General features: G+C 45.7%; 1 protein-coding gene across 2 annotated transcripts in view; it reads left to right on the top strand.

Annotated features, from left to right (window-relative positions):
- LOC129830756 (integrin beta-8-like) overlaps positions 1–10,000 on the top strand; it is a 34,606-nt gene that overhangs the window by 12,751 nt on the left and 11,855 nt on the right. For both annotated transcript variants that reach the window (XM_055893448.1, XM_055893447.1), the window contains exons 8-11: positions 2,594–2,689; positions 3,086–3,166; positions 4,117–4,257; positions 9,591–10,000. The exon at positions 9,591–10,000 is cut by the window's right edge and continues 59 nt beyond it. In XM_055893448.1, the coding sequence (XP_055749423.1) occupies positions 2,594–2,689; positions 3,086–3,166; positions 4,117–4,257; positions 9,591–10,000 (728 nt within the window). The remainder of the gene's footprint in view (positions 1–2,593; positions 2,690–3,085; positions 3,167–4,116; positions 4,258–9,590) is intronic.

Below are 10,000 nucleotides of genomic sequence, written 5' to 3' on the forward strand. Positions count from 1 at the left end.
CACACACACACACACACACACACACACACACACACACACACACACACACACACACACACACACACACACACACACACATACACACACTGTCACGCACACTGTCACACACACACGCACACTGTCACACACACACACACACTGTCACACACACACACACACTGTCACACACACACACACTGTCACACACACACACACACACACACACACACACACACACACACACACACACACTGTCACACACACACACACACACACACACACTGTCACGCACACTGTCACACACACACACACACACACACACACACACACACACACACACACACACACACACACACACACACACACACACTGTCACACACACATACACAGACAAACACACTAAAGGCCAAATCAAACCAAACGTTTGCTCGCAGCCTGGCTGTTTCCATGTCATTCACTACCAGCATGTACACGCTCGTTCGCCTTTCATTTGATTTGGCCTTAACACACACACATACACATACTTATTTACATACACTTATGAACAAATGATGATTACGTGATGAAGACGTGATGAACACATGACGATTACAAGATGATTACATGATGAACATGTGATGATTACATGATGAAGACGTGATGAACATGTGATGATTACATGATGAGTACATGATGAACATGTGATGATTACATGATGATTACATGATGAACATGTGATGATTACGTGATGAACATGTGATGATTACGTGATGAACATGTGATGATTACATGATGAACATGTGATGATTACGTGATGAACACATGATGAACACATGACGATTCCATGATGATTCCATGATGAACATGTGATGATTACATGATGATTACGTGATGAACACATGACGATTCCATGATGAGTACCTGATGAACACATGATGATGAGTACATGATGAACACATGATGATGAGTACCTGATGAACACATGATGATGAGTACCTGATGAACACATGATGATGAACACATGATGATGAGTACCTGATGAACACATGATGATGAACACATGATGATGAGTACCTGATGAACACATGATGATGAACACATGATGATGAGTACCTGATGAACACATGATGATGAGTACATGATGAACACATGATGATGAGTACATGATGAACACATGATGATGAGTACATGATGAACACATGATGATGAGTACCTGATGAACACATGATGATGAACACATGATGATGAGTACCTGATGAACACATGATGATGAGTACCTGATGAACACATGATGATGAACACATGATGATGAGTACCTGATGAACACATGATGATGAACACATGATGATGAGTACCTGATGAACACATGATGATGAGTACCTGATGAACACATGATGATGAGTACCTGATGAACACATGATGATGAACACATGATGATGAGTACCTGATGAACACATGATGATGAGTACCTGATGAACACATGATGATGAGTACCTGATGAACACATGATGATGAGTACATGATGAACACATGATGATGAGTACATGATGAACACATGATGATGAGTACCTGATGAACACATGATGATGAGTACCTGATGAACACATGATGATGAGTACCTGATGAACACATGATGATGAGTACATGATGAACACATGATGATGAGTACCTGATGAACACATGATGATGAGTACATGATGAACACATGATGATGATTACATGATGAACACATGATGATGAGTACCTGATGAACACATGATGATGAGTACCTGATGAACACATGATGATGAGTACCTGATGAACACATGATGATGAGTACCTGATGAACACATGATGATGAGTACCTGATGAACACATGATGATGAGTACCTGATGAACACATGATGATGAGTACATGATGAACACATGATGATGAGTACATGATGAACACATGATGATGAGTACCTGATGAACACATGATGATGAGTACCTGATGAACACATGATGATGAGTACCTGATGAACACATGATGATGAGTACCTGATGAACACATGATGATGAGTACCTGATGAACACATGATGATGAGTACATGATGAACACATGATGATGAGTACATGATGAACACATGATGATGAGTACCTGATGAACACATGATGATGAGTACATGATGAACACATGATGATGAGTACATGATGAACACATGATGATGAGTACCTGATGAACACATGATGATGAGTACATGATGAACACATGATGATGAGTACATGATGAACACATGATGATGAGTACATGATGAACACATGATGATGAGTACCTGATGAACACATGATGATGAGTACATGATGAACACATGATGATGAGTACCTGATGAACACATGATGATGAGTACATGATGAACACATGATGATGAGTACATGATGAACACATGATGATGAGTACCTGATGAACACATGATAATGAGTACATGATGAACACATGATGATGAGTACATGATGAACACATGATGATGAGTACCTGATGAACACATGATGATGAGTACCTGATGAACACATGATGATGAGTACCTGATGAACACATGATGATGAGTACCTGATGAACACATGATGATGAGTACCTGATGAACACCAACATGTCTTGTCTCTCTGTTTCCGTTAGGACCATCCCAGTTTAGGCCTGCTGGCCGAGAAGCTTCTAGAGAACCACATCTATTCACTCTTTGCCGTGGAACAACTACAATATCAGTGGTATGAGGTAATCTCTCTAACACACACACACGCACGCACGCACGCACGCACACACACACACACACACACACACACACACACACACACATACATACATACACACACATACATACACAACTATCTCACAATCATTAACATTGTCTCAAACTGAGATTCCCAGACTCTGTGTCCCTTTCTCTCTGGAATTAACATTCAATTCAATTCAATTCAAGGGGTTTTATTGGCATGGGAAACATATGTTAACATTGCCAAAGCAAGTGAGGTAGATAATATACAAAAGTGAAATAAACAATAATAATGAACAGTAACATTACCCTCACAGAAGTTCCAAAAGAATAAAGACATTACAAATGTGATATTCTGTCTATATACGGTGTTACACAACATCTCTCCTTCTCTCTAGGAGTTGGTCAGGTTGCTACCGGGCTCCAATCTTCTGTTCCAGGCTCCCAACCTCATAGACCTGGTAGTGGATGCATACAAGGTAACACACGCACGCACGCACACACTCACATACACACACTAACACACACGGGGAGGGTGAGGGGTAAGGGGAGGGTGAGGGGTAAGGGGAGGGAGAGGGGTAAGGGCAGAGCGAAGGGTAAGGTAAGGGGAGGGTGGGGGTAAGGGGAGGGGTAAGGGGAGAGTGAAGGGTAAGGTAAGGGGAGGGTGAGGGTAAGGGGAGAGTGAGGGTAAGGTGAGGGTAAGGGGAGGGTGAGGGTAAGGGGAGGGTGAGGGTAAGGGGAGGGTGAGGGTAAGGGGAGGGTGAGGGTAAGGGGAGGGTGAGGGTTTGGCCCAGTATATAATCTCTATCTCTACAGAACAAACCATTGTTCGGTATAGGAATCTGCCGACTCCACAAATCTTCACATTCTGTACACACACACACACACACACACACACACACACACACACACACACACACACACACACACACACACACACACACACACACACACACACACACACACACACACACACACACAGACCCACACACACACACACACACACACACACACACACACACACACACACACAGACCCACACACACACATTGAGCCCGCATAACAAAGCTTGGCATTATTAAGGCTATCCCGTCTCCACGGTAACACAGTACAATCACCAATTAATAAAAATACGTTATTTTTTAGACCCGCCTCATTTTTTCCCATCATCCTCTGTTGATCAGAGGACAGAAGAACAATGGAGGCTTTCTGATGACAACCTGCTCTGTCTCTCTCTCTTTCTCTTTCTCCCTCTCTTTATCTTCCCCCCCTTTTCTCTACTCTCTCTCTCTCTCTCTCCCCCCCCCTCTCTCTCTCTCTCTCTCTCTCTCTCTCTCTCTCTCTCTCTGTCTCTCTCTCTCTCTCTCTCTCTGTCTCTCTCTCTCTCTCTCTCTCTCTCTCTCTCTGTCTCTGTCTCTGTCTCCTCTAGAGGTTGTTGTCAGTTGTCCAGGTATCTGTGTCAGTGGAGGACAGAGAGTTCAGTCGTTTTCTGGTCAGTGTCTCTCCTCTTTGTCCGGAAGGATCTGAATCCCACGACCGCAGCTGTTCCAATGTCCAGCCCAACCAGACGGTACACACACGTACGCACACACACACACACACACACACACACACATACACACACACACACACACACACACACACACACACACACACACACACACACACACACACACACACACACACACACACACACACACACACACACACACACACACACACACACACACACACACACACACACACACAAATGCACACACAAACACGCACACTCAGCATGCAAGTGGATGTGTGTTTGCGTATGCGTGTGAGATTCTTATAGAGGTAGGCCTATTAGGGAGTCTGATCTGGTTATGACTCAACACATGACCTTGTCATGTGACTATCAGCTGACCTGTTGTTATTGCTTCATCAAGGGATATATTGTTTCAGCAGATACAATGAGGCAGTCTTAGTGTTCACCTAGTCTTAGTGTTCACCTAGTCTTAGTATTCACCTAGTCTTAGTGTTCACCTAGTCTTAGTGTTCACCTAGTCTTAGTGTTCACCTAGTCTTCCATTGAAGTGAGGATGCATTTAGTGAGGATGTGTTGACATGCTGCTGTGTATGATAAAGTCATATTGCTGAGTCCACCGTTAATGTCTTGAGGTTGAATATCGGCTCTTCTCGCTCTAACTCTACCTCTAACTCTACCTCTACCTCTACCTCTAACTCTACCTCTACCTCTACCTCTACCTCTAACTCTACCTCTACCTCTACCTCTACATCTACCTCTACCTCTACCTCTAACTCTACCTCTACCTCTACCTCTAACTCTAACTCTACCTCTAACTCTAACTCTACCTCTACCTCTACCTCTAACTCTACCTCTACCTCTGTCTCTAACTCTACCTCTACCTCTAACTCTACCTCTACCTCTGTCTCTAACTCTACCTCTGTCTCTAACTCTACCTCTGTCTCTAACTCTACCTCTGTCTCTAACTCTACCTCTACCTCTAACTCTACCTCTAACTCTACCTCTACCTCTACCTCTAACTCTACCTCTACCTCTGTCTCTAACTCTACCTCTACCTCTAACTCTACCTCTACCTCTACCTCTACCTCTGTCTCTAACTCTACCTCTGTCTCTAACTCTACCTCTGTCTCTAACTCTACCTCTATCTCTGTCTCTAACTCTACCTCTGTCTCTAACTCTACCTCTGTCTCTAACTCTACCTCTACCTCTACCTCTAACTCTACCTCTGTCTCTAACTCTACCTCTACCTCTGTCTCTAACTCTACCTCTGTCTCTAACTCTACCTCTGTCTCTAACTCTACCTCTACCTCTGTCTCTAACTCTACCTCTGTCTCTAACTCTACCTCTACCTCTGTCTCTAACTCTACCTCTGTCTCTAACTCTACCTCTGTCTCTAACTCTACCTCTACCTCTAACTCTACCTCTAACTCTGTCTCTAACTCTACCTCTAACTCTACCTCTAACTCTACCTCTAACTCTACCTCTAACTCGACCCTAAGCGACGCCGAAAAAGGGGCAAACGAAGCGGTCTCCTGGTCAGGCTTCGGAGACGGGCACATCGCGCTCCACTCCCTAGCATACTACTCGCCAATGTCCAGTCTCTTGACAATAAGGTTGATGAAATCTGAGCACGGGTAACATTCCAGAGAGACATCAGGGATTGTAACGTTCTCTGCTTCACGGAAACATGGCTCACTCAAGAGACGCTAACGGAGTCGGTGCAGCCAGCTGGTTTCTTCACGCATCGCGCCGACAGAAACAAACATCTTTCTGGTAAGAAGAGGGGCGGGGGTGTATGCCTTATGATTAACGAGACGTGGTGTGATCTGGCTAATCTGAAAACAAAACTCCCTAAATTCTATCAGCATATCGATTGTGCTACCAGGGCTGGTAAAACCTTGGATCATTGTTATACTAACTTCCGCGACGCATATAAGGCCCTCCTCCGCCCTCCTTTCGGAAAAGCTGACCACGACTCCATTTTGTTGCTTCCAGCCTACAAACAGAAACTAAAACAACAAGCTCCCTCGCTCAGGTCTGTTTAACGCTGGTCCGACCAATCTGATTCCACACTTCAAGACTGCTTCGATCACGTGGATTGGGATATGTTCCGCATTGCGTCCAACAACAACATTGACGAATACGCTGATTCGGTGAGCGAGTTCATTAGAAAGTGCATTGACGATGTCGTACCCACAGCAACGATTAAAACATTCCCAAACCTGAAACCGTGGATTGATGGCAGCATTCGCGTGAAACTGAAAGCGCGAACCACTGCTTTTAACCAGGGCAAGGTGACCGGAAACATGACCAAATGCAAACATTTAGCTATTCTCTCTGCAAGGCAATCAAACAAGCTAAGTCCCAGTATAGAGACAAAGTAGAGTCGCAATTCAACAGCTCAGACACAAGAGGTATGTGGCAGGGTCTACAGTCAATCACGGATTACAAAAAGAAAACCAGCCCCGTCGCGGACCAGGATGTCTTGCTCCCAGACAGGCTAAATAACTTTTTTGCTCGCTTTGAGGACAATACAGTGCCACTGACACGGCCCGCTACCAAAACCTGCGGGCTCTCCTTCACTGCAGCCGAGGTGAGTAAAACATTTAAACGTGTTAACCCTCGCAAGGCTGCAGGCCCAGACGGCATTCCTCAGAGCATGCGCAGACCAGCTGGCTGGTGTGTTTAAGGACATATTCAATCAATCCTTATCACAGTCTGCTGTTCCCACATGCTTCAAGAGGGCCACCATTGTTCCTGTTCCCAAGAAAGCTAAGGTAACTGAGCTAAACGACTACCGCCCCGTAGCACTCACTTCCGTCATCATGAAGTGCTTTGAGAGGCTAGTCAAGGACCATATCACCTCCACCCTACCTGACACCCTAGACCCACTCCAATTTGCTTACCGACCCAATAGGTCCACAGACGACGCAATCGCAACCACACTGCACACTGCCCTACCCCATCTGGACAAGAGGAATACCTATGTGAGAATGCTGTTCATCGATTACAGCTCAGCATTTAACACCATAGTACCCTCCAAACTCGTCATCAAGCTCGAGATCCAGGGTCTCGACCCCGCCCTGTGCAACTGGGTCCTGGACTTCCTGACGGGCCGCCCCCAGGTGGTGAGGGTAGGTAACAACATCTCCACCCCGCTGATCCTCAACACTGGGGCCCCACAAGGGTGCGTTCTGAGCCCTCTCCTGTACTCCCTGTTCACCCACGACTGCGTGGCCATGCACGCCTCCAACTCAATCATCAAGTTTGCGGACGACACTAAAGTGGTAGGCTTGATTACCAACAACGACGAGACGGCCTACAGGGAGGAGGTGAGGGCCCTCGGAGTGTGGTGTCAGGAAAATAACCTCACACTCAACGTCAACAAAACAAAGGAGATGATTGTGGACTTCAGGAAACAGCAGAGGGAGCACCCCCCTATCCACATCGACGGGACAGTAGTGGAGAAGGTGGAAAGTTTTAAGTTCCTCGGTGTACACATCACGGACAAACTGAATTGGTCCACCCACACAAACAGCGCTGTGAAGAAGGCGCAGCAGCGCCTCTTCAACCTCAGGAGGCTGAAGAAATTCGGCTTGTCACCAAAAGCACTCACAAACTTCTACAGATGCACAATCGAGAGCATCCTGTCGGGCTGTATCACCGCCTGGTACGGCAACTGCTCCGCCCACAACCGTAAGGCTCTCCAGAGGGTAGTGAGGTCTGCACAACGCATCACCGGGGGCAAACTACCCGCCCTCCAGGACACCTACACCACCCGATGTCACAGGAAGGTCATAAAGATCATCAAGGACAACAACCACCCAAGCCACTGCCTGTTCACCCCGCTATCATCCAGAAGGTGAGGTCAGTACAGGTGCATCAAAGCAGGGACCGAGAGACTGAAAAACAGCTTCTATCTCAAGGCCATCAGACTGTTAAACAGCCACCACTAACATGTAGTGGCCGCTGCCAACATACTGACTCAACTCCAGCCACTTTAATAATGGGAATGGATGGAAATTATGTAAAAATGTACCACTAGCCACTTTAAACAATGCCACTTAATATAATGTTTACATACCCTACATTACTCATCTCATATGTATATGTATATACTGTACTCTATATCATCTACTGCATCTTGCCATCTTTATGTAATACATGTATCACTAGCCACTTTAAACTATGCCACTTTATGTTTACATACCCTACATTACTCATCTCATATGTATATACTGTACTCTATACCATCTACTGCATCTTGCCTATGCCGTTCTGTACCATCACTCATTCATATATCTTTATGTACATATTCTTTATCCCTTTACACTTGTGTGTATAAGGTAGTAGTTGTGGAATTGTTAGGTTAGATTACTTGTTGGTTTTTACTGCATTGTCGGAACTAGAAGCACAAGCATTTCGCTACACTCGCATTAACATCTGCTAACCATGTGTATGTGACAAATAAAATTTGATTTGATTTTGATTTTACTTCTACCTCTACCTCTACCTCTGTCTCTAACTCTACCTCTGTCTCTGTCTCAAACTCTACCTCTAACTCTACCTCTGTCTCTGCCTCTAACTCTATCTCTACCTCTGTCTCTACCTCTACCTCTGTCTCTACGTCTACCTCTAACTCTGCCTCTACCTCTACCTCTGCCTCTAACTCTGTCTCTAACTCTACCTCTAACTCTACCTCTGTCTCTACCTCTACCTCTAACTCTACCTCTCTCTATCTCTACCTCTGTCTCTGTCTCTAACTCTACCTCTAACTCTACCTCTACCTCTACCTCTAACTCTACCTCTAACTCTGTCTCTAACTCTACTTCTAACTCTACCTCTACCTCTGTCTCTACCTCTATCTCTGTCTCTACCTCTGTCTCTAACTCTACCTCTAACTCTACCTCTACCTCTACCTCTACCTCTCTCTATCTCTACCTCTATCTCTGTCTCTAACTCTGTCTCTATCTCTACCTCTAACTCTACCTCTACCTCTAACTCTATCTCTACCTCTATCTCTACCTCTGTCTCTAACTCTAACTCTACCTCTACCTCTACCTCTAACTCTATCTCTACCTCTATCCCTACCTCTACCTCTGTCTCTAACTCTACCTCTACCTCTACCTCTACCTCTACCTCTCTCTATCTCTACCTCTACCTCTAACTCTACCTCTACCTCTACCTCTACCTCTCTCTATCTCTACCTCTGTCTCTACCTCTACCTCTACCCCTAACTCTACCTCTCTCTATCTCTACCTCTGTCTCTACCTCTACCTCTACCCCTAACTCTACCTCTCTCTATCTCTACCTCTACCTCTAACTCTACCTCTACCTCTAACTCTAACTCTACCTCTAACTCTACCTCTAACTCTACCTCTATGCAGGTCTACTTCAACATCACCATCGGCCTGCTGTCCTGTCCTGACGATGATGACGAAGATGACGTGGTCCAGGTCTTCGTCAGGCCCGTGGGTTACAACGAGTCAGCCGTCATCAACGTTCGATCGCGATGTCGCTGTCGCCGTTGCCACGACGACATCGCCCACCAGTCGTCTTGTGGCGAGGACACCTCAGACACAGATCATAATAATCAAGAAGTCAACACACACACACACCTCTCACACACACACACCTCTCACACACACACACCGGAGTTGGACCTGGAGCACACACACTCCCAGGAGCGGTCGCGGCAGTGTGGTGCGGCGGCATCGGGGCTGGACTGTAGCGGTCGGGGAGTGTGTGTGTGTGAGAGGTGTGTGTGTGAAAGGAACAGTCTGGGGACGGTGTATGG

The sequence above is a fragment of the Salvelinus fontinalis genome, chromosome 32 (genome assembly GCF_029448725.1).
Source record: "Salvelinus fontinalis isolate EN_2023a chromosome 32, ASM2944872v1, whole genome shotgun sequence".
Taxonomy (NCBI): domain Eukaryota; kingdom Metazoa; phylum Chordata; class Actinopteri; order Salmoniformes; family Salmonidae; genus Salvelinus; species Salvelinus fontinalis.